Source organism: Ornithorhynchus anatinus, chromosome 4 (genome assembly GCF_004115215.2).
Source record: "Ornithorhynchus anatinus isolate Pmale09 chromosome 4, mOrnAna1.pri.v4, whole genome shotgun sequence".
NCBI classification, from domain to species: domain Eukaryota; kingdom Metazoa; phylum Chordata; class Mammalia; order Monotremata; family Ornithorhynchidae; genus Ornithorhynchus; species Ornithorhynchus anatinus.
This window is the reverse complement of record NC_041731.1, coordinates 88574564-88600501: the sequence shown is the minus strand read 5'-3', so window position 1 is coordinate 88600501 and position 25938 is coordinate 88574564. Positions and strand designations below refer to the sequence as shown.

General features: G+C 41.5%; 1 protein-coding gene across 4 annotated transcripts in view; it reads left to right on the top strand.

The window, feature by feature from the left end:
* Positions 1–25938, top strand: part of CDC14A (cell division cycle 14A) — a 191664-nt gene that overhangs the window by 99886 nt on the left and 65840 nt on the right. For all 4 annotated transcript variants that reach the window (XM_029062853.2, XM_029062852.2, XM_029062850.2 and 1 more), the window contains 2 exons: positions 7427–7514; positions 22264–22494. In XM_029062853.2, the coding sequence (XP_028918686.1) occupies positions 7427–7514; positions 22264–22494 (319 nt within the window). The remainder of the gene's footprint in view (positions 1–7426; positions 7515–22263; positions 22495–25938) is intronic.

Genomic DNA, 25938 nt, shown 5'->3' with positions numbered 1-25938 from the left:
CTAATCCCTGTTCCACCACTTGTCTGCTTTGTGACCTTGGGCAAGTCACTTCACTTCTCTGTGCAGCGTGGCGCAGTGGAAAGAGCATGGGCTTTGGAGTCAGGGCTCATGAGTTCGAATCCCAGCTCTGCCACTTGTCAGCTGTGTGACTGTGGGCAAGTCACTTCACTTCTCTGTGCTCAGTTCCCTCATCTGTAAAATGGGGATGAAGACTGTGAGCTCCATGTGGGACAACCTGATTCCCCTGTGTCTACCCCAGCGCTTAGAACAGTGCTCTGCACATAGTAAGCGCTTAACAAATACCAACATTATTAGTTCCCTCATCTACAAAATGGGATATAACTCTGTTATATGGAATGTGTCTGTTTATTGTTAAATTGTACTCTCTCATGAGCATAATACAGTGTTTTGCATTCAGTAAGCACTCAATAAATATGATTCAGTGAATCATTGAATATGGTATTCTCCCAAGCACTTAGTACAGTGTTCTGCACTGTTTAAGCACTCAAGTAATATGATTGATTTACTTAATATACTGGATTGTTTTCCTAAGAGTTCACTATAGTGATTTGCCCTTTGGGAGCATCAAACAAGTTATAACAATATTAGTAATGAAACAGTGTCTGAGGAAAAGATCTCCAGAAGAGGGTGTATTTGATCTCATACACTTGTAACTCGTATATTAAAATAAGTGTAATATATCTTTAGAAAAATTTATCTATGGGGCTTTCATAATAAATAAATAATAAGTAATAAATAGTATTGAGTGCTTAGTGTGTGTAGAACACTGTACTAAGTGTTTGAGAGAGTACAATAGAGTTGGAAGACACAATCCCCCTCAGAAGGGTCTCAGACTAGAAGGGGAGACAGACATGAAAATAAATTACAGATAGGGAAAATGGCAGCATAGGGTACTCAGACCCAAGTGCATAGGTGATGCAGAGGGAGGGTGAATAAGGAAAGTGTGGGCAAAGTCAGGGAAGGGCTCTTGGAGGAGATAAGATTTTAGAGTGGCTTTGTAGATGGGCAGAGTGGCAGTCTGTCGGATATGAAGGGGGAGGGAGTTCCAGGGCAGTGGAAGGATGTGGGCAATGTGATGGAAGTGAAAAGGATGAGATCAAGGCATGGTGAGTAGGTTGGCTCAAGAGGAACGAAGTATGCAGGTAGGTTTGTAGTAGGAAATCAGCATGATAAGGTAGGAGGGGGAAGTCTGACTTAGTGCCTTAAAGGTAATGGTAAGGAGTTTCTGTTTGCGGCAAAGATGGATGGGCAACCATTAGAAAGTTTTGAGTAGGAAACCATGGGCTGAATAATTTTATTTCTTTTAGAAAAATAATCTGGGCATCAGAGTGAAGTACAGACCAGAGAGGGGAGAAAGAGGAGGCAGGAAGGTCAGCAAGGTGGCTGATGCAGTGGTTAAGGTGGGATATGATAAGTGCTTGGGTCAGCATGGTGACAGTCTGTGGAGAGGAAGGGGGAGGATTCTAGAGATGTTGTGAAGGGAGAACCAAAAGGATTTGAGAAGCAGCGTGGCCTAGTGGATAGAACACAGGCTTGGGAGTCAGGAGGATCTGGGTTCTAATCCCAGCTCCTCCACTTATCTACCCCAGCACTTAGTACAATGCCTGGCACATAGTAAGTGCTTAACAAATACCATTAAAAAACCCACAAAGATGTGATGACAAATAGGATGTGCGGATTGTTAAGAATTAGAGTTGAGGATAAGGCTAACATTACCTGCGGGGCTTTTGATACAGGGAGAATAGGGTTGCTGTTTACAGTGATGGGAAGATAGGATTTGGGTAGAAAGTTGAGGAATTAGAATTCTGTAATTCTCCAAGAGGGAAAAAGACCATCCTTCCTATCTCTCAGGCCTGTAGTCTCGATGTCATCCTTGACTCGTCTCTCTCGTTCACCCCACACATCCTATCCGTTACCGAGACCTGCCGGTTTCACCTTTACAATATCGCCAAGATCCGCCCTTTCCTCTCCACCCAAACGGCTACCTTACTGCTACAGGCTCTTGTTATATCCTGGCTAGACTACTGTGTCAGCCTTCTCTCTGATCACCCTTCCTCCTCTCTCGCCCCGCTCCAGTCTATTCTTCACTCCGCTGCCCGGCTCATCTTCCTGCAGAAACGATCTGGGCATGTCACTCCCCTTCTTAAACACCTCCAGTGGTTGCCTATCAACCTCCACTCCAGACAAAAACTCCTCACTCTAGGCTTCAAGGCTCTACATCACCTTGCCCCTTCCTACCTCTCCTCCCTTCTCTCTTTCTACTACCCACCCCGCACGCTCCGCTCCTCTGCCGCCCACCTCCTCGCCGTCCCTTGGTCTCGCCTATCCCGCTGTCGACCCCTGGGCCACGTCCTCCCGCGGTCCTGGAACGCCCTCCCTCCTCACCTCCGCCAAACTGATTCTCTTCCCCTCTTCAAAACACTACTTTAAACTCACCTCCTCCAAGAGGCCTTCCTAGACTGAGCTCCCCTTCTCCCTCTACTCCCTCTACCACCCCCCCGTCACCTCTCCGCAGCTTAACCCTCTTTTCCCCCATTTCCCTCTGCTCCTCCCCCTCTCCCTTCCCATCCCCTCAGAACTGTACTCGCCCGCTCAACTGTATATATTTTCATTACCCTATTTATTTTGTTAATGAAATGTACATCGCCTTGATTCTATTTAGTTGCCATTGTTTTTACGAGATATTCTTCCCCTTGACTGTATTTATTGCCATTGTTCTTGTCTGTCTTTCTCCCCCGATTAGACTGTAAGCCCGTCAAACGGCAGGGACTGTCTCTATCTGTTGCTGACTTGTTCATTCCAAGCACTTAGTACAGTGCTCTGCACATAGTAAGCGCTCAATAAATGCTATTGAATGAATGAATGAATGAAAAGAATAACGCCCTGAGCTTGCTAGGGCAGTGTTAAGCCCGAATCAGGCAGTAGCAACTCCTTCAGGAAATTATTCTATTTAGGAAAGATCATTAGGGGTAAAAGGGAAGTGGAATCATCTTTTATATCAGGAATAGTATATATCTGCTCAGAGGCCCAGAACAAGAAATAGGGCAACCACAGATAGAGTGTCTCTGGGTTAAGGGTGAAAAGTGAAAAGAATAGATAACCTGGTAGGAATTTAGTATCCACCTACCCACCAGGAAGAGAAAGGAGTTAGGCTTTGGGGCCATTCACCAAACCTTGGATCAGATTCTAGTGTTGAAGGGAGACTTGGCCTGCTGGAAAAGCAAACCTTACCGTGCAGGTTTTTGGATTCCATCGCACATGACTTCTCAGTGCAGTAAGTAGATGAACTCACTAGAGTGTATATCTCCTTGATTTGAACTTAAAGTTGAGGATTCAAAAGGGGCAGCGTACCTCCTTGAATTCATTCATATATTCAGTGGCATTTATTGAGGGCTTATGTGATCCCAGAGAGGTTGGTGGATGTGACCAGTAGCTGATTTTATTTAGGATGGAGGATGGAGAGGAAAGATGTCAGCCAGGTAAAGAAAGAACTTTTAAGAAAGTCAATTTTAACAGCCAAAAGGCACTATTAAAAAAATATGGTATTTGTTAAGTGCTTACTATGTTCCAGGCACTGTATTAAGCGCTGGAGTGGATGCAAGCAAATCAGGTTGGACATAGTCCCTGTCCCACATGGGGCTCACAGTCTCAATCCCCATTTTACAGATGAGGTAACAGAGGCATGAAGAAGTGAAGTGACTGGCCAAAGCCATACAGCAGAGAAGTGGCAGAGTAGGGATTAGAACCCATGACCTTTTTACTTCCAGACCCATGCTCTGGAAAGCCTAAAATGCAAAGGTGCAAGAAAACTAACTGTTTTTCAAAAAATATCAGGCTCAGGAATCATTTAGAAGATAAACCACCAGGTTAGATGAATGCAGAAATATTGAAGGACAAATGGTAATGCTACCAAAAATAGAAATTGGACCAGATGACCAGAGAAGCATAAAGCAATAGCAGGAAGGTAGTGAGGGCCAGATTAGAAGATTAGAAGACACATCGTCCTTTTGGATAGGGAAAGAATCTTGTGCTTCTCTACTTTCCCAAACTCTCAGTATAGTGCATTGCATCTAATGGACACTCAATAAATAATGTTACTACTAGAGGAGCATTTTCAGATAGGTTGGACAAAAGAGGTCCAGTGAAAATGACCCCTCTTTCCCTCTCCTTTCATTTTCTCAAGAAGGGAAAACTGAGATTCAGGATGTGAAGAACTTTTAATATTCACTTTCCTCTTTACAAGTTGAAGATTAATTGTAAACAATTGGCTGAGGCAGGTGGGAAGGTTGGAAAGCCACACTGACACAAATGGAAACAGTTAAAGATTGTTACAACAACAAAAAGCACAATCCAGTCAATCAGGGAAGCAGCATGGCCTAGTGGATAGAGCATGGGTGTGGGAGTCAGAAGGTATAATCTAGGCTCTGCCACTTATCTGCTTATAAACTTGGGCAAGTCACTTAACTTATCCAGTGCTCAGTACAGTGCTTGGCACATAGTAAGTGCTTAATAAATACCATAATTATTATTATGTGTCTCAGTTAACTCATCTGTAAGATGCAGAATAAGACTGTGAGCCCTATGTGGGACACGGTGTCCAACCTGATTAGCTTGTATCTACCCCCGAACTTAGTACAGTGTCTGTCACATAGACAAGATGCTAGAAATCATGTCTCCTTCAGGAGGCCTTCCCTGATTAATTTCTAATCTCCCCAGTTTATGTCCCCGCAATTATCACCTCAGAACTTCTTTTCTACCCATGTTCTTCAATACAGTCAGCCTCTTTGGCAGTTTATGTGCATTCATTCATTCAGTCATATTTATTGAGCACTTAACTGTGTGCAGAGCACTGTACTAAGCATTTGGGAAGTACAATTCAGTAACAGATAGAGACAATATCTGCCCACAACAGGCTCACAGTCTAGAAGGGGGAGACAGATATCAAAACAAAGAAACAGGCATCAGTAGCATCATTATAAATAAATAGAATTATAGATATACACACATAATTAAAAATAAATAATTGTAATTATAAATATGTAGATATATACACAAGTGCTGTGGGGAAGGGAGGGGGGCAGAGCAAAGGGAGCAGGTCGGGGCAGTGGCGGGGAAGGGGAGCAGAGGAAAAGGAGGGCTTAGTCTGAAAAGGCATCCTGGAGGAGGTGAGCTTTCAGTAAGGCTTTGAAGGGGGAAAGTGTGCTAGTTTGGCGGATGTGAGGCGGGAGGGCATTCCAAGCCAGAGGTAGGACGTGGGCCAGGGGTCAACGACAGGACTGTGGAACGAGGCACAGTGAGAAGGTTAGCAGCAGAGGAGCAGAGTGTGTGGGCTGGGATGTAGAAAGAGAGAAGGGAGGTAAGGTGAGAAGGGGCAAGTTGATGGAGAACTTTGAAGCCAATAGTACATCTTTACAAACCCTGTTACTTGCAGAATAACTCATCTAGGTGGCCCATTTTCCTTCATCCTCTTACCTGTAATTTAATTTAATGCCTGGCCCCAGCTAGAAACTGAATTCTCTGTCATTAGAAATATTTCTCTCTCAGGACAAACGTATGTAACTTTTCATGATGCTGCCAACTTCTTTTATCAGTGTCCTGCACATTTGTTCTAGTAGGATAAAAACAGGAGGGCTACTTATATCCTTTTAGGTGCAAGGAACTCATTGATCATGAGAGGATTGGGCCATTGATTTAAGAATCTAAACAAATAATCATTTCTTTTCAACTGTTTTACACTTTTTTATTTTTAGAAAGCAGTTTTGGTATTGAGTTGTAATATAATGGGATGGCCCCCAGCCCATGAAGCCAATCAAAGTTAACAAGCTTAAGCACATTTAATTTGGGTCCTTATTAAACTGATTCTGCTTCTATAAATAAAGCAATTGAATTTGGGTGGACTGAAATACCCCTATGCTTTGTGTCACCCTCACCCTGGAAAACAATATTTGTGGTTCTTTAAGATTGTTTGAAGAATAGTAACCTCTGATTATCCATAGTCCCAGAGGACGGTAAAACTCTGCAAGGAATGAAAACCTGGACCCTGGATAATACCCTGTAGTCTGGAGCTGGGCCAATAATAGTAATAATAATAATCCTGGTATTCAGCATTTATTGTGTGCCAAGCATTGCACTAAGTACTGGGGTAGATACAAGTTAATCAAGTTAGACACAAGCCCTGTCCCCCACAGGTCTCCCAAGTATTTAACACCTGATCAGTCAAGAAATCAAGGGTATTTATTAAACACTTATCTATCAGTCATATTTATTGAGCGCTTACTGCATGCAGAGCACTGTATTAAGCACATGGGAGCATACAGTATAACAGAGTTGGGAGTCATGTTCCCTGCCCACAATGAGCTTATAGTCTAGAGGGAGAGACAGATATTTGTAGAAACAAATAAATTACAATATGTACCTAAATTCTGTGGGGCTGAGTGAGGGGTGAAAAAAGGGAGCAAATCCAAGTACAGCAGGATGGGAGAGCATGGTTAAGTGCTCACAAGTAACAAAGTAGGGGACTTAAAACTACTGAAATAGATGACTCATACTATTGAAAGCTTCTTGAGAACAATGATTGGACCTTCTACTTTCACTATATGTTCCCAAATGCCAAGTATGGTGCTTTACACAGTTTTTCTTTGTTTTTCTTTCTTGATTTACATTCTTCACATGTTCTATGTTCTTTCTTTTGCTTATACTACCCCAAACTCAAGCCAACTTCCAATTGCGAATTGTACTTTCCAAGCTCTTAGTACAGTGCTCTGCACACAGTAAACGCTCCATAAAAACAGACGTGTTTGAAAATCTGAAAAATTAATAGACAGTGGCAGGAGGATAAAAAGAACAAAATATAATATTAAAAATGGAAGACCCCTATTCTAGGAGACCTTATGTTTCAAAGGAGAACTTGGCTTTGAAGTGTGCTTATAAACTTTAAGGTATTTCAGAGCTGTGTCTAATGCATAAATAAACGTTTGTCAGAAAGATTTTAAATGGTAGTAGTATTTAACAAGTGTTTTCTTTTGAGTTTTTCCATCCCCTGTCATTTTTCATAAAGCAATGGATGGATGATTTTCATGGCCCCTAGTAATTCTATTTTATTATAGAAAGAAAAGTCAGTGGATGTTTATAGCTTTCATATCTCAAAGGCCTGAGCCTTTAATCTTACTTAATTTAGATAAATTCAGGTTGAAAATCACCCCAGCAATGTCTGTATTAAGAATTAGTACTTTGGGTACTGTGTTTCTCTGAAACTTAATGGGCTTTGTTTATGGTACAGTTCATTTATCCACTACATAAAGGATTCAAAGTAATTCTTTCACTTTTATTCAGAAGTTATTTCCCAAATTATTGTGTGAGAATGATAAAATGCTTTTGTTTTCTTCTCTCCCCAAATTCTCACTAGCGGGTTGAAAATGGAGACTTCAACTGGATTATACCAGGAAAATTTTTAGCATTTAGTGGACCACATCCTAAAAGCAAAATCGAAAATGGTATGGTGTTCATTTCTTAATAAGTTGTTTTTCTTTCTTGATTACATTTTTCAAATGTTCTATGTTCTTTCTTTTGCTTCTCTAACCCCAAACTCAAGCTAACTTCTAATTTCAGTGCAAGAGTTAAAGATTAAAGTAGGTTATATACAGAGTGTGGCTTTTTAGAGGTTTAATGCAATTTCTTCTGCTCATTCTTATAAAAATTGGAGTTACTTCCATTTTTTTGGAAAAATGTGAAGTTTTCTTAACATTTCCACTGGCTTAATGGACTGATAAAGAATCTGTCTTAGTTTTTGCAACTATTTAAAATCACACCAGCACATTTGTATGATGCTCAGCCACTGTCTTCCTTGTCATTAATGTAATCAGTATGCATTTTGGAATTTGGTATCTGGTCATTTTCAAATATGTCCTGATTTTTCTTCTCTGTGCCCTCTTAAGAGGCCAAGTTTTCCTTGGGTAACTAGCACCCATGCTCAGTTTTTGATCATTTCTTGCAAGATGTCATTTTTCCCACTCCCACATATAGCATTCCCTTAAAATCAGAACAAATTTTAGGTTGATGACCCATTCTGATGCTCCAAGTTAGGCATGGCTGTGTCAACAGGTAACTGTGATTGTGAGGATTCATTGAGCCATTTGTTATGAGTGCAAATGCTGGAAAGTAGTAATATTATGGATGAAGTACTTGCCAGGTGACTATTGAATAGGACCCTTAAAAAGAAAAACTAGATGAATACCCCAATTTTTGAAATTTTCATCTGATACCTGAGAAAATATCAACCCCATTGGTTATTCCCAAATTGCTCCTCCTCTAGACTCTAAGCTCCTTCTGGGCAGGGAACATGTTTAACAAACTCTTTTGAATGGTATTCTCCCAAGTGCTTAGTACAGCGTTCTGCACACAATAAGCACTCAGTACCACTGTGACTGACTGACTAAAATTACGTTGTTTTTTGTACCTGAGCTCTATTCTGGCTGTAGTTTCCTTGATTCCAGCAGGTGGGGCCGTCAACACTACTATGCAAATAGCAATTGTGGCCTATTTTAAGAGCCGTATAAAATAGGAATTACTTAGTTCGTGTCTAATTGTTATGAAAATAAAGTATTTCTTAAGTGTCAAAATGAGAAACTTCATATATTTGCCTGTGTTCTACCTAAGCAGAATTGACCGACCTGTTCAAAGAAAATGTTTGTACCGTAGTGATTTATTTAGATTGACAACATATAGACACTTGGGAACCTGTGGTGTCCTGATTGTTGTCTGCAGCAAGAGATGTCTGCATGGTGACCTGGGTGGTCCGAGACCTCAGAGAGGGTCCTCTGAACAGGGTAGGAAAGGATGTTGGAATAGCAGTCCACCCAGGAAAAACCTTAAAAATCTTGGGAATCCATGCTCTCCTGCTACCACAGACTGTGTTCTGTAGTTCCAGAGGAATGAAATTGGCAGTCTCACCATTCACTTCCCTCTCTTGTTCCCCCCTTTTCTCTTCTCTAGACTGTAAACTCCTTATGGACAGGGATAATGTCTACCAACTTTATTGCAGTACACACTCCCAAGATACAATACATTGCTGTGCACACAGTCAGTCAACTGTATTTATTGAGCACCTAGTGTGTGCAGAGCACGGTACTAACTGCTTGGGAGAGTACAATATAACAGTATAACAGACACATGCCGAGCCCACAATTAGTTTACAGTCTAGAAGGGGAGACAGACATTAATATAAAAAAATTACAGATCTGTACATAAGTGCTGTGGGGCTGGGAGGGGGGATGAATAAAGGGAGCAAGTCAGGGCAACGCAGAAGGGAGATGAAGAAAAAGAAGAGGGCTTAGTCAGGGAAGTAAATGCTCAATAAATACCATCAATTGATTGATTCCTCCTTCCTTGTTTCCCTTCCTCACTCTCATCTACCACCTAACTCCAATTAAACAACAAAAACAAATTGATAATTTTCCTGTGGAATTTGAAGAAGGTGCAGTTTTATCTGAAAGATAACTAAGAGCCACATGTGACTGATAATCTGTCCCTCATCCTACGCATGTAAATGTTTTGCTGTCTCATTTGCTGCTGTGTGAGTGCCAGTTTCATTTTTGTTTTATCTTAATCTTCTTTAAGCCCCTTTCTTTGAAAGTCACCCCATTTGTAATTGCCTAATTATGCTTTAAAATATTTCTTCTGCCCTCTTTGTTTATAATGCTCTCATCTTAACTGTTCGGTAGCTGTTCCAGTGTCCCATTGCCATCTATGTTCCTCAAATTTCCCTTCATGCAGGTGGACCATTATTTCTTGTTAAGAATACCACATTGGAAAAACAGCTGTAGAAGTAGGATTTCAGTCAGTCAATCGTATTTATTGAGCACTTACTGTGGGCAGAACACTGTACTAAGCGCTTGGGAAAATACAGTATAACAATGTAACTGACACATTCCCTCCCCACAACGATTTTATATGCACATAAAATGTATGTAATGTATATTTATTTATATTACAGATATATGAGTAAGTGCTGCGGAGCTGGGAATGGGGATGAATAAAGGGAGCAAGTAAGGGCAATGCAGAATTTGTACATTCCAAGCACTTAGTACAGTGCTCTGCACATAGCGCTCAATAAATACTATTGAATGAATGAATGCAGAAGGGGGTGGGAGAAGATGAAAGGAGGGCTTACTCAGGGATGGCGTCTTGGAGGAGATGTGCCTTCAATAAGGATGTTCTGTATTTAGTCACCCAGATATATACAAGATTGAATACTTTTAGTGCTTAGTACAGTGCTCTGCATATACTAAGCGCTTAATAAATACCATTAATAGTGATGATACTAGTTTGTCTATAAGCTTATGTTGTAGTTTGAAGTTTAGTGCCCTGTTGGTGAGATCGTACCTGGCAGTTTTGTAAAGGCCATTGTCAAGGCTGCCTTCAGACCTTTGGTACCTTGAGGTAGGGGGAAAATTTGCCCACTGTAATGCAGGGAATACCTGAACCTAGACCATTTTTCCAGGGAGACCACTGCAGATACTCCTTTTGCCACCCCTTGCATTTCCTTCCCAGGTCTCTGTTTAATCAGATATCAGTTACGTCTCTCGCACGTTCTGCCTTTGGCCTGTAATGCCCTCACCCTTCATATCTGACAGATAATTAGTATCTCCACCTTCTAAGCCTTATTGAAGACATATCTCCTCCAAAAGGCCTTCCCTGACTAAGGTCTCATTTCCTCTTTTTCAGCTTCCTTCTGCATCACCCTGATTTGAACCCTTCTCCGCTCCCTCAACCCCATAGCACTTACATACATATCTGTAATTTATTTATTTATATTAACGTCTGTCTCCCCCTCTAGACTGTGAACTCACTGTGGACAGGGAACGTATCTACAAACTCTGCTGTATTGCACTCTCTCAAGTGCTTAGTACTGTGCTCGGCACACATTAAGCACTCAATACGATTGATGGATTCCTTCCTGGGGAATCGTAAGGGGATAAGGGGTTGGGGGAATAAGACGGCCTTTCAAATTTTCAAGCACCCACTATTCCCCCCAGTGGTGCGCTCCAAAGTGGCTGCTCCAGCTGAAGCTCATCCTGGATATCAGTCAATCGGTGGTATATATATTAAGTGCTTACTGTGTGTAGAACACCTGTACTAAATGCTTGTGAGAGTATGATATGACAGAGTTGGTAGACATGCTCCCTGCCCACAGGAGCTTGCAGTCTAGAGGAGGAACTTACAGTTGAAAGAAGGAGCCTACAGTCTAGAGAAGGAGCTACACTCTAGAGGAGGAGATAACAGGCTAGAGGATATATGACCTTCTTGAATCCACTTACTCCTTTTTATTTCCTTGCATCACTGGATAATGCAACTTCAGAAAGGGGACTGTGGGTTAGATTGAAAAATGAGTTAATCTTAAAGCCAAACAATTTGTAAACAAATCAAAGTCCTAAACTCCCACCTCCTTAGTTCTTTCAACCACCCTGTGAATAGAACAAACCTCTGGTTTACAGTTTAGCCAAGAATTTGTCAATCACTTCTGCTGTTTGTTCAAAGATGTAAGAACTAAACCCTTTAGAGATGCATTTAGAACATTCATTTATTTTGCCACACCTCTGAGAGAGAAGCTGTATTGGATCCTTTGAATGGCCAAGCTTTTTCATTGTGCTTTTGTGGAGCAGAAGGTGTGAAACTCTAGGCAAAAGTAAGGTTCAAACTGAAAGGGATTTAACAAAAAAGGATGTGGAGCTAATTTCCCAGGGGTACTCTTCAAAATGAGCTGTAATCTTGTGTCAGAGCTGTCTCTACTTCTGACCTATGTCACGGTTCTGTGATTAAGTTGAGCTCCATGGAGGTTATTATTTATAATAAAATATTACTTTGCCTGAGAATAAGAAAGATTAGGCAAGTTTGGAAAATAACCTACAAGACATCTCTGAAGCCTTCAGTACTGCAGAAAGGATTCTCTTTCTGAATTATTTTCACTCTTTCCCCCTCCACCTTTCCCAACCAGATACTCTATAGAGTAACTCTGCTGGTGCCTTCAACAGTAACATTGAAATAATTACAATCAAGTAAAGGAGTTTTAATTTTCTTTTTTGTCTTGGAGCCCATGCTTACCTTAGTATAGTATTCTTAATAGATTAAGTAATTTTATTCTGGCTGTGTTTAGCAAGGCTTTCCTTTTCCTTTAATTGTGTTAATCCTCTTTAATGAATTTCAAAGTGTGGTTTGTTGGGGTTTAAAATAACTATACCCGGTATATTTTTTACTGTTAAATTGGTATCCATATGGTTCCCTTCCTCCTTTCTCCTTGAGTGAAATAAGGGGTAAAGAAGAATCATGAGTATTCAATTCCCAGAGTCCTCCTTGACTCCCCTGCTTGAATTGCTGTGTTTCTCTCCTTTACCTTGGGATTTGCCACTGATGCCTGTCTGTTTTTTCTCAAACTTCCTCTTAATGTGCATTTTCCAAGAGCACTGCATCAAAAGCCTGGGCAAGGGTCTTCACATTATCTCAGCAAGTTGTGCAGATGAGAAGCAGCATGGCATAGTGGAAAAATCAATGGGCTGGGAGTCAGAGGACCTGTGTTCTAATTCTGGCTCCACTTTTTATTGTGTGACCTTGGTCAAGTCACTTAACTTTTCTGTGCCTCAGTTACCTCATCTGTAAAGTGAAGATTGAAACTGTACGCCCTATGCGGGACAGGGACTGTTTCCAACCTGATCTCCAGCCCTTAGTACAGTCCCTGGCACATAGTAAGGGATTAACAAATACCATTTAAAAAAAATTGTGGATTAATCCCATTCCAAAGTTGGGCAAAGCTGCCAAGGTAGATTTCTTGTGCCTCCTAGTGCCTTGTGTAATTTATTTAATGACTTTTCTAAGTCTCTTTTGTGTGTTGAGATAATGCTCACCTCTCTTCAGGATTGGGCTACCTCAGTTCACTGTTTTCCATCTTCTTTTCCTGGAATAAACCAACTTTTTTTTATTAGTGATGTATTTTTTTTTAGCGTTTCTAGGCTGCCATCTAGCCACTGAATTTCTCTAATCACATCTTCTGTTAGTTCTCATACATCCCAAATGTTTGTTTTGTCCTATATTGTTTCTTAGTGGTGAATAGAGTTTAGCCATTCTCTCTAAAGGAAAATCTAAGTGATCCTTTCTTCTTCTCTAGCTTCTCTTTCTTCTCTCAGAATCCATATTGACTGTTATTACTATTGTTAGGATCAGTGTAATCCGATATAGTGGAAGACATCAACAATTAGTATGTACTCTAATTACTAGTGCCTATTGCAGTTTTCCCTGGAAAACAGAATCATGGCAAGCAAATGATGATAATCTCCTTTTAGTCTTCTCCCATTGAGCTTTGCTAGTCTAGGCCATCACTTTGTAGCTTTCTCCCTTTTCCTGCAACAGGATCAGCAAAATGAAAATAAGTAGGAAAAGAAGACATTAAAGTAAAAAATAGAGGCTAACAAAAAAAGTCTTTTTCTGCATTTACCAAAAAAACCCCAAACCCAGCACTTTCTAATGTGTATTTACATTTGCCTCATCTCTTTAGACAGACTCTTTGCCCCTTAAAGGCTAAATAGTGATAGTAGGTTGAAATAAAACTTGGTGGTCCCTGTCTTTTAAGTGCTAACGTAATGCATTATGATGCATTACAGTTGCGTTAATTTATAATAACTTAATGCGCCTGGACTTCTCAGGTCATTTGAATTCCAGAAGGGCAAACCTCCAAAGGACAGTTGACTTACTGATTTGGGAAAGATAAGGAGACCCAAAAACAATTATAAAAATGGTGTCATTAAAGGAAGTACTGAAATCTTAGGGTTTTGGGCAGCATGAAGTAAAAGTGGTTCTGCGCCTGTTAGAAAGCTGATGGTCAGGAAGTTTTAAACTTATTTTCCCTTCAGTTCTTATTTGATCAACTCAACCCTATTGAGGTTTTGGTTACAGTATCAGACATAGGCACTTAAAAAAAAATAGTATTTAAGTGCTTACTATATGCCAGGCACTGTAACAAGTGCTGTGGTAGATACAAGATAGGTTGGACACAGTCCATGTCCCAAGTGGGGCTCCCAGTCTTAATTCTGAATTTTACAGATGAGGTAACTGAGGCCCAGAGAAATTAAGTGACTTGCCCAAGATCACACAGCAGACAAGTGACAGAGCTGGAATTAGAACCCAGGTCCTCTGACTCCCAGGCTTGTGTTCTTTCCACTAGAAAATGGAGTAGGTTTTTAGATCTCTGGAGCATGAGGGAAAGGTGAAGGTTTTAAATGTGAAGCACAGTGACTTGTCACTGATATTATAATAAAGGCTACATAATACTGCCACCTGCTGTCACTCACCTTTGGCATTTTTGCATAAGAGATCCTGTTGGAAAAGACTTTAAAGAAGGGATTAGGAAGTATTGGGGACAGACAAAGGAAGAAAGGAGCAGACCAGCGACTAGCAAGGCTAGCAGAGACTGTAGTTAATAGTGATATTCATTGAGTGCTTACTGTGTGCAGAGCACTGAACTGAGTGCTTGGGAGAGTACAATACAACAGAGTTGTTAGTCACGTTTACTGCCCATAAGGAATTTACAGTGTACAAATGGCACCTGTATGTGACAAGTTCAACATCCATCTATGCCTGCCCCATAATAACAAAAAAAGACTACTTGCCAGACATTTAGATTGCTGCAGGGAGATATAAATTGTGAGTATATAGGTATTCAGAGGAAAAGAATTCAGTGTGTTCGGAAACTTCCCTTCATAACTGGAAGGCCAGTGCTTCCCCCATCTTCAAAGCCTTTTGAAATCACGCTAAATTTCAGGTCAGGGGATCATGTCTACCAACACTGTTGTACTCTCTTAGATGCTTAGTACAGTGCTCTTCACCCAGAAACTGCTCCATAAATACCATTGATTGATGGATCAATCAGTGATCCTGAGAGGAGAAGCTGGCTAAAAAATTGGGAGTCAGTAGCTGAGATTAGGATTAGATAGATAGATTTCCCTGCATCCCCCGCTCCTCTCTAAAGCAGCTCCAGAGCCCACCCAGGGCAAAGACCCCCTGCCTCAGGCAGTTTCTCCTCCCACCACCCCCAGTCAGGCTGTGGCCTGTCGTCCCTGCCGCACTCACCTTCGAGCGGGCTGCCAGCATGGCTGAATCCTAGCGGAGGTCTCTGGGTCCTTGAGGCTTGCTAAGCCTAGGGGATATCACAGAGTCTGAACCTGAGCCTCAACTTCTCCATTCTACATCCCAGGGAGAACTCTTCCCTTCCTCAACATGGGGGAGAGAAGGGTTCCAAGCCTGGGTTAAGAAAGGAACAGCTAGTTTTTTTTTGTTTTTTTTAGCAAAGCTTTGTAAAGAGATGAAAGCAGAAAGAGCACCAGATACTGAAAACATTACACTTGATAACACAAAGACGGGGCAGCATTTTTGTGTACATACTGTGATCACACTCTGTATCGTACTGACCTTTTCAGTCCCACATACCCTCATAGACCTCACAGATGAATTTTACCATCAGTGCTGCTTCTTTAAATGAGCACAACTATTTATAGATCTATTATTTTGGATAATTTCTTTGTAAATATTTTTCTGTGCCTCTGCCATTAGAGTGTGAACTCCTTGTGGGCAAGGAACTTGTTCTTTCTTTGTTGCTTTTAGATTGTTAAGCCCCCAAGGGACAGAAACCATATCTAATTCCCACCTTGGAATTCTTTCCCTGCACTTGGAGCAGTGTTCTGCACACGTTAGCATGCTCTCTCTCTCTTCTGCATCATCTATGACCTTGGATCTGTAGTTTTTAAGCATTCACCCCACTCTCAGCCTGACAGCATATATGTACATATCCATAATTGATTTTAATTTCTTTTCCCCTCTAGACTGTGAGCCCCTTGTGGCTGGAATTGTGTCTACTAACTCCGTGTATTGTACTCTTCCAAGTGCTTAGTATACTACTCTGCACATAGTAAGCACTCAATAAGTACCACTGATTAATTGATTACTTTATATTGTACTCTCCAAGCTTATAGTACAGTGCATTACACCCAGGGTTTACTCAATAAATGCTATTACTGCCATTCTTATGCTGCTGCTCTTAGTCCTCCTCCTCCTCGGTCAGTAAATTGTATTTATTGAACACTTACTGTGTGTAGAGCACTGTACTAAGCACTTGGGAGAGTACAGTACAACAATAAACAGACACATTCCCTGCCCACAACGAGCTTACAGTCTAGAGGGGGTATTGGTTAAGTGCTTACTATGTGCCATGCACTGTACTAAGCTCCGGGATAGATATAAGTTAATTAGGTTGGATATAGTCCTTGCCCACATGGGACTCACAGTCTTGATCCCCATTTTACAGATGAGGTGAACTGAGGCACAGAGAAGTGAAATTACCAGCCCAAGGTCACACAGCAGACAGATGGCAGAGCCGGGTTTAGAACCCAGGTCCTTCTGACTCCCAGGCCTGTGCTCTATCCTCTAGGCCATGCTGCTTCTCCTCTTACTACTATTATTGCTGCTGCTACTGCTGTTACCATTATTCCTCTAGATTATGAGCACCTTGTGGGCAGGGATTGTCACTGTTTATTGTTGTATTGTTCTTTCCTAAACTCTTAATACAGTGCTGTGCACACTAAGGGCTTAATAAATACGATTGAATGAATGAACCATTACTTCTACTATTGTGGCCCAGGTTTTATGACCTCAGTGTCCCTTCTGTTTTTGTGGTCCAAGGAGGAGGGGGTCTGCACATGAGTTAGGGAGTGTCTGTTGGAGCCATCTCAGGCCCTCTTCCCCACTGGTTGAAGGCACACGACCCTTTCTTTGCTTTAAGAGGAGCGTCGCCCCAAGGCTACCAGCTGCAGCACTGGTAGGGTCACCCCCACAGCACAGAGTGAAGAAATGATTAGGAAATTTTCTGTCTGACCTATATTCTTTATTTTCAGAGAAGATTCTTTGGGGAAAGATTGTTTTTTTTAAACAGAATTAAGAGTAGTGATTTGTATTGGTTGGAAGAACACAAGCTTCGAAATCCTTTTATTCTACCAGTTTAAGCAAAGTTGTTAAGACCTAAGTTTACCTATTAGCACTCTTTATGTCCGTTTCCTTAGCTACCAGACAAAAACAAACTCAATTCTCTATTTATAGATGTTGCAGAGGTAGAAGGAATCAGATTTTCACCAATAACCTTACTTAACATTTTCTCATTTTTAAAAATCTATAAGGATAATGTGGTTTACAAAGAGAAAACTGTAAGGAGAAAAAAACCACACACACACACACAGAAACTTTACACCTTAAAAAAAATAAAAATCCACCCTCACATCCAAAGTACCCATTTAAATTTATAGCACACAGAATTGTTGTGCAAATTTCTCAGGATTTTTTAGTGAAGCACTGGACCACTGCCCAGTTTTAGCACTTCATTAGGTAGCTTTCTAAATGTCTGGCTCCTCAAAAGATATCTATATTTATTTGTAAGGTCTAAAAGTAATGACTACCTGGGCTTCCTATCCTCCTTAGTCTGGCACACCATAAGTAGATGAGGCTATCTGAAGAACTGATTGTATGCGCAGTAATTTAGCAGTATGACTTAGTGGCAAGAGCCGAGTTTGGGTGTCAGAAGACCTGGGTTCTAAACCTGGCTCTGCCACTTGTCCATCTTCCCATACTGTCTCCCCCATTTTCCTCTGCTCCTCCTCCCCTCCCCATCACCCCACTCCCTCCGTCTGCTCTACCCCCTTCCCCATGTACTATATTTGTACATAGTTATTATTTTATTTATTTTATTAATGGTGTATATATCTATAATTCTATTTATCTATTTTGATGCTACTGATGCCTACTTGTTTTGGTGTCTGTCTCCCCCTTCTGGACTGTGAGCCCATTGTTGGGTAGGGATTGTCCCTATTTGTTGCCGAATTGTACTTTCCAAGTACTTAGTACAGTGCTCTGCACACAGTAAGCACTCAATAAATATGACTGAATGAATGATTGCTCTGCTCACCTAATGCTGAACCTACTCACTGTACCTCGATCTTGTCTGTCTTGCTGCAGACTGCTTGCCCACATCCTCAGTCTTGCCTGGAACTCCCCCCCGCTTAATGTCTGACAGAGCAACACTGTCTCCACCTGTAAAACCCTCCTAAAATCACATCTCCAAGAGACCTTCCCTGACAAAACCCTCATTTCCTGTATTTGACCTGCCCTCTGTGTTGCATAGGCACTTGGGTTTGTACCCATTGAGCATTTAATATTCACCCCATCTTCAGCCCATAGCACTTATGTCCATATCCATATCCTTATTCTCTCCCATTGCCCCAGTCTTTAATTTATTTCAATGTCTGCCCTCCCTCCCGCCTCCCTTGTGGGCAGGAATTGTGTCTACCAAACTCTACTATGTTATATTCTCAATCAGTCAATCATATTTATTGAGTGCTTACTGTGTGCAGAGCATTGTACTAAACACCTGGAAGAGTACAATGTAACAGAGTTGGTAGACATGTTCCCTGCCCACAGGAAGCTTGCAGCTTGAGTACCAATCACTTAGTACTGTGCTTTGCCTACAGTGCATGCTCAGTAAATACCACTGATTGATTTGATTGATTGGAATTCATGGGGAAAAGTTTTCTCTTTTTCTCCCATTTGTGATTTATACTTCTCTATTAACGCTGATTAGGACTAGCAGCTTGTAGACACTTTTTACACTGCCCACTGTATCATGTAGTCATTGATTTTTTAGTTACTTAAGGATAATTTCACCCCATCCTTTAACCATTTTCTACAAGCTTCTTTAGTAGTGTGGTCATTGCCTCAACTAAATAGCCTTCTCTGCTCATCTTCCCTTTCCACTCAGTCCATCAATCAATCTGTATTTACTGGGCGCTTATTTGAGAATGTCCAAAAAGTAGAGTTGATAGACAAAATCACAAGGATCTTATCCACAAGGACCTTAATGTCTAAAGAAGCTGACAGACTTCTTTCCCCACTCTCCTTCCATCAATTCTTAGTGATCTAAAGAGATCGCATGGACTTAGATGGATGGAAGCTTGGACCATGCATACCCTCAGATTTGGTGTCTTGGTAGATTGAACACCCAGCATCAGTAATAGTATAGTAATAGCATATTTGTTAAAGTGCTTACTGTGTGTCAAGCACTCTGTTAAGCCCTGGGGTAGATTCATGATAATCAGTCCCACATGGAGCTCATAGTCTAAGTAGGAGGGAGACCAGTTATTGAGTCCCCATTTAGCAGATGAAGGAACTGAGGCACAGAGGAGTTAAGTGACTTGCCCAAGGTCACACAGTGGACAAGTGGAAGAGCCAGAATTAGAACCCAGGTCCTCTGACTCCCAGGCCTGGGCTTTTTTCAGCGGGCCATGCTGCTTCTCAGTAGCAGCAGTGTAATAGTAGTATATAGTATATAATATAATAAAGTAGTAGTTATTGAGCAGCTACTGAATGCAATGCACAGTACCAAGCACCTGGGAAATACACACATTCCATGCCCTCAGGAGCTTAGGCTCCACTATAGAATGAGAAAAGTTCTTTGCAAAAAGAGCAAGGTCTAGCTAACTTTCTCCTTCCTCCCCCATGTCCTCTTCCCATCTTAATTGTTACACAATTTAAACTAGACAGTTTGGAATTGGAAATAGATTAAAGGATTAAAATAACCCCAATTGACATGAACACTTGTTGGTAGCGTTTGGTACAGGAAAGGCTTTGATGGTAAAGGTAGCACCCTCATTGATTTTCTCCATTCAAGCCAAAGCCATATTTTCCACCTTTGCTTTCTTTCAGGCACCTTAAAGATGTAATGACTTGAAGTCCTGTAATATTTATTCTGATTTTCCTAAAGTGCAGGGTAAATTCTGTGCCTTTTGAGATGCCAGTTTTCTCACTAGTCTGATAAAAGAACCTAGTGGAATCACTCATTCTCCACACTTGTCTATCGAAAACAGATTTTAGGAGTGTTCTTCTTTTTCTCTCCCTTCTGCCAGTGACTCATCCTCGTCTCTTTGAATCACTAACCTTTCCCTCTTCACGTCCTTCTTCATTCCCTCTCTTTCTCTCTCTCCCCTTCTCTCATTTTCTTGCCAATCTCCTCTACTCACCATCTCTCTGTCCTTAGTTCTCATTCTGTTTTCCACCACTCTCCCCACCTACAAAACCCTCCTAATATCACATCTTCACCACTCTCCCCACCTACAAAACCCTCCTAATATCACATCTCCTCCAAGATGCCTTCCCAGACTAAGTCCATTATTTCTCCTCATCATAAATGGTATTTATTGAGTGCTTACTATGTGTAGGGCACAGTACTAAGCACTTGGGAGAGTACAATAAAACAGAGATGGTAGACACATTCCCTGCCCATGCTGAGCTTACAGTTTAGAGGGGGAGACAGACATTAAAATAAATAATTTAGAGCATGTAATTTAATAATAATGTTGGTATTTGTTAAGTGCTTACTATGTGCAGAGGACTGTTCTAAGCGCTGGGGTAGATACAGGGTCATCAGGTTGTTCCACATGAGGCTCACAGTTAATTCCCGTTTTACAGATGAGGTAACGGAGGCACAGAGAAGCTAAGTGACTTGCCCACAGTCACACAGCTGACAAGTGGCAGAGCCGGGAGTCGAACCCATCACCTCAGACTCCGAAGCCCGGGCTCTTTCCACTGAGCTACGCTTGTACTTAAGTGCTGTGGGGTTGAGGGTGGGGCAAATATCAGATGTCCAAAGGTCACAGATACAAATGCATAAGTGATACAGAAGAGAGAGGAAGCCAGGGAAAAGATGGCTTAATCTGCAAAAACCTCATGGAGGAGATGTGTCCTCAATATGGCTAATCTGCCTTAACCCATATCTGCCCTCCTCTGCATTGACTAGGAATTTGGCTGAGTATTTCTTAAGCACTTTGATCCTCATGCCAGCCCCACAGTACTTATGTAAATATTCTTATACTCTTCTATCTCCCCTACACCTAATATATTTTAATGTTTGCCTCCCCCTTTAGAGTGTAAGATCCTGTGGACAGAGATTGCAACTCTGTTGTATTGTACTTTCCCAAGTGCTTAGTACAGTGTTTCTGTTGGATGTGATAGCAGCAGTTGATTACTAATTGGCCTTTCCATCTCTATATCAAACAAAAATTCATTTCCATGGGTTTTCAGGCACTCATTCAGCTCTTCCCCCCACCTTACCTCACTCATCTTCTGTGCAACCCAGCCCATACACTTCACTCCCCTAACGCCCACCTACTCACTGTACCTAAACCTTGTCTCTCTCATAGCCAACCCCTTGCCCACATCCTCTCCTGGTCCTGGAACTCCCCTCTCCTTTTATATCTGACAGTCCATCACTCTCCCGTCCTTCAAAAGCCCCCTAAAATCATATCTCCTCCAAAAGGCCTTTCCTGACTAAGGCTTCACTTTCCCTTTTTGCCCTCCATGCTGTGTCACTTTTTAATTTTTTAATGGTATTTGTTAGGCATTTATTATGTGCCAAGCACAGTACTAAGCGCTGAGGTAGATACAAGCTAGTCAGGTTGGACACAGTCCATGTCTCACATGAGGCTCACAGAATTAATTCCCATTTTACAAATGAGGTAATTGAAACAAAGAAAAATCAAGAGACTTGTTCAAGGTCAAACCCCTTAAGCACTTTAATTTTCACTCAGTCCCACAGCACTTATGAACATATCCATCTGTAATTTATTTTAATGTCTGTCCCTCTAGTCTGTAAGTTCCTTGCGGGCAGGAATTTTAACTACTTACTCTATCATTATTATACTCTCCCAAGTGATTGGTCCAGTACTCTGAACCAGGTAGATGCTCAATAAGTACCACTGTTGGTTGGATTTTCAGATCCTCTTAGTGATTTTCAGGCCCTGTGAATAATAAGGATAACTCTCTTGTTTGGAAGGGCTTGCAAACTACCAAGCTTCCAATTCTCAGTCAATCACTTTACCATTTATGCTGCTTTTATCCACATTTTCTGGCATAAATAATGAAACAACTCTTTTTAAAAGTCCTTCAATCACCTTTCCTAGCCAAAGATCATAATATAAGTAGTTACTTGGAATTATTACTTTTATATTATGTATCTTGCCTCTTATTGTAATAAGTTTGTATTATTTCCAAGTTCTGTTTAGTTCTAATGTACTTTCGTATTTAAAGTGTTGTGATTTCTGAGTTTGTTGTTATCGAATGATTTCAGAAGTTTGATGTCTAGTTTGAATTTGTAAACTATTTTAGGTTACCCTCTTCATGCCCCGGAAGCCTATTTCCCTTATTTCAGGAAGCATAATGTGACCTCCATCATCAGGCTGAACAAAAGGATTTATGAAGCCAAGCGTTTCACAGATGCCGGTTTTGAGCACCATGACTTGTTCTTCGTAGATGGCAGCACACCGAGTGATAATATAGTGAGGAGATTCTTGAATATATGTGAGAATACTGAAGGAGCAATTGCTGTCCACTGCAAAGGTTGGTATAATCTCCATAGAATAACTCATTCCACAGGGTGACAAGTGCAAAATAATACATCCAGTCAGCAAAATGAGAAGTGAAAATACCCATGAATGTGTAATACCTCTATCAACATAGCGTTCTACCCACACAGGTGCTTAATAAATATTGGAGAATGAACAGATGTCCCCGCCCCACATTTAAGCTCTGAACCCTGTTTAATTTGAGTTGATTACCTTGTATCTACCCCAGTGCTTAGAGTAGTGGTTGACAATTAGTAAGTGCTTAACTAATGAAATCATAGTGACAGTAATAATAAAAATAATAATGATGATAATGATAATATGGTTGGTTGACTAGAAAGGCTACCTCTACAGAGGTGAAGGTAAAGCATCGCCTAAATGACGGTTTGTTAGGTGAAATGGATGCAGCCCTTTAATAACAACAATAACAATAATAATAATAAATAATGATAGTGGTTTTAAGTGTTTACTCTTTGCCAAACACTGGGGTAGATAAAATACAGTCAGATCATTTAGCTCATGCATTTAGGTCTGTATCCTCTAAGCATTTGATAGTCACCCCTTAGCCCCACAGCACTTATGTACAGATTTGCAATTTATTCATATTAGTGTCCATCTCCTCCGCTAGACCCTAAGCTCTTTGTGGGCTGAAATTGTGTCTACTAATTCTGTTGAATTGTACTTTCCCAAGTGCTTAGCATATGCTCTGCACACAGAAAGCTCTCAATAAATATCAATCAATCATGGACTGAATGTTCTTGCTGATAAATGATCCATGTAGCAGAGTGAAGTATAGATTGGAGTGGGGAGAAACAGGAGGCCAGGAGGTCAACGAGGAGGCAAAAGCAGTAGTCACTGTGAGATAGGTTAAGTATTTGGATCAGCATGGGAGCAGTTTCGATGGAGAGGAAAGGGCAGCTTTTAGCAATGTGGTAAAGGTAGAACTGACAGGATTTGATGATAGATTAATAATAATAATAATGTTGGTATTTGTTAAGCGCTTACTATGTGCAGAGCACTGTTCTAAGCGCTGGGGTAAACACAGGGGAATCAGGTTGTCCCACGTGGGGCTCACAGTCTTAATCCCCATTTTACAGATGAGGGAACTGAGGCACAGAGAAGTTAAGTGACTTGCCCACAGTCACACAGCCGACAAGTGGCAGAGCTGGGATTCGAACTCATGAGCCCTGACTCCAAAGCCCGTGCTCTTTCCACTGCGCCACGCTGCTTCTCTAATCTTCTTCAATCTCTAGATTGAATATGCGGGTTGAATGAGAATGATCAGTCGAGGACAGTGCCCAGGTTACGGGCTTGTGAGATAGGGAGGATAGTGGTGTAGTTTACAGTGACTGGGAAAGGTAGTGGGAGGACAGACCATTGACTGAGCTCAGACACAGTGCCTGTGTCTTATATACTGGGGGCCATTCCCAGAATCTGTGCAGGGCAGTTTCCATAAACTGCTGCTGCCTCTACTGAAGGTGCCAAATTTTCACTTTGCTTGCCGGGTCTAAGAGGGGGCAGGCATTTTAGTAGGGGATGAGCCTGGGAGAGCTCAGGCATCCAACAGTGTATAGGTTGGCAGGCCACCATTACCTATCAATCATTGGTATTTTTTGAGCTCATATTGTGTACAGAGCAATGTACCAAGTGCTTGCAGAGGGCTGTACCAAGTGTGTTGAGCACTGTGTTTAGCTTAGCAATGTACTAAGTACTGGTCCAATGTTGAGTCTTTCCAGCCCTGATTAGAAACTGGAATGAGTAAGTCTGGAAGTCCAGCTGAACAAGCTGTGGAAGGGACTCCTCTGGCCTTTGGGGTTTGCTGTTGCTTGATGCACTGGGTGCTTTTGGAGGGAAACTGTTTTCGGTTTACCCCTTCATGTAGGTTCTCTTCAATCAGTCAGTCATTCAATCAATAGCTTGCAGTAATAATAATAATTATGGTATTAAGTGCTTACTGTGTGCCAAGCACCGTTCTGAGTGCTGGGATAGATAAAAGTTAGTCAGGTTGTCCCATGTGGGGCTCACAGTCTTAATCCCCATTTTACAGACATGACTGAGGCACAGAGAAATTAAGTGACTTGCCCAAGGTCATACAGCAGACAAGTGGCGGAGCCGGAATTAGAACCCACATCCTCTGACTCCCAAGCCCATGCTCTTTCCACTAAGCCACATTGCTACTGAACCCCCACTGTGTGCAGAGGACTGTACCAAGCGCTTGAGAATGTACAGTATAACAGTATAGCAGAGTTGGTAGATACGTTTCCTTGCCCACAATGAGTGTACAATCTAGAAGGGGAGACAGACAAACTTAATAATCTATGGATATGTACATGAGTGCTGTGGGATGGAGGGAAGGGTGAATAAAGAGAACAAATCCAAGTGCGAGGGTGATGCAGAAGGGAGTGGGAGAAGAGGAAATAGGGCTTAGTCAGGGGGGCCTCTAGGAGGAAATGGGCCTTCAATAAGGCTTTGAAGGTGGGGAAAATGATTGTTGGATGTGCTTGCTGGTCTCTGGCTTGCTCTTCCCTTGCTGTGCAGTCGTAAAATAATGGCACTTGGTGGTGCTGTTCTCACACATCACTCTGATGGAAGCAGTTTCTTTAGTTCCTTATGGAAATGGGCTGGTAGGTGTAAGGGATTAGATAGCTCTTTTCAAGCATCTAAAACCGCTATTGCTGATACCTTCAGATGAGCACGGCTTGCGTGCCGATAAAATTTTAAATACTATTTTGCAAGCTCTTTTTTTTCTATGTTTAATAATGGCGTAGGCAGAGGTACTTTGATGAACATGTGAGCTGTTAACAGGATTTGCACTTTGCCAGAGCCCTGGAAAGATCAAAATGTTCAGCGTGAGGCTCCACAGGTTAGATGAGGGCATTTTCCATCAGTTTGGATGCCAGGTGTCATAGCCCTTCCTCTCGGAACACGGCACTGATGAAAAACTCAGGGATTCTGTGCAGTGGTTTTTCTATTTGGTCCATGTCTTCGCCCTTTCATTTCTGCCTAAAGCTTGGATGGACAGATCAGGGAGAGCCTGGGAATTTTGCGGCAAAGCTGCCCTTATTCTTTGGCCCAGCATGCTAATGTATCCCTGATAAAATTCAGGAAAAGAAAAATCCAGAGGGAGGCACATCTAATAAATGTACAGCCACGAAGAAATCGGAAATTACTTTTCCAGCTGGCTAACTGTGAATTATGCAAGAATGTTCCATCGTAGGAAGAAATGCTGGACAGAACAGCATTTGAAGCTTCCCTGCAATCTTGCTTGACTGGTGAGGTTCTTCATGGTTGCAGAATCCCTCTAGGGAAAAATGTGCGTAGTGTACACATTGCTGGGGTGCTCAGATTTTAAATCTTATGATCCCTGAAATGGGAGTTTAAATTGGGATTTTTTCAGACAATGCATTTATATTCCCAAACTTAAACTGTAAGTAACAAA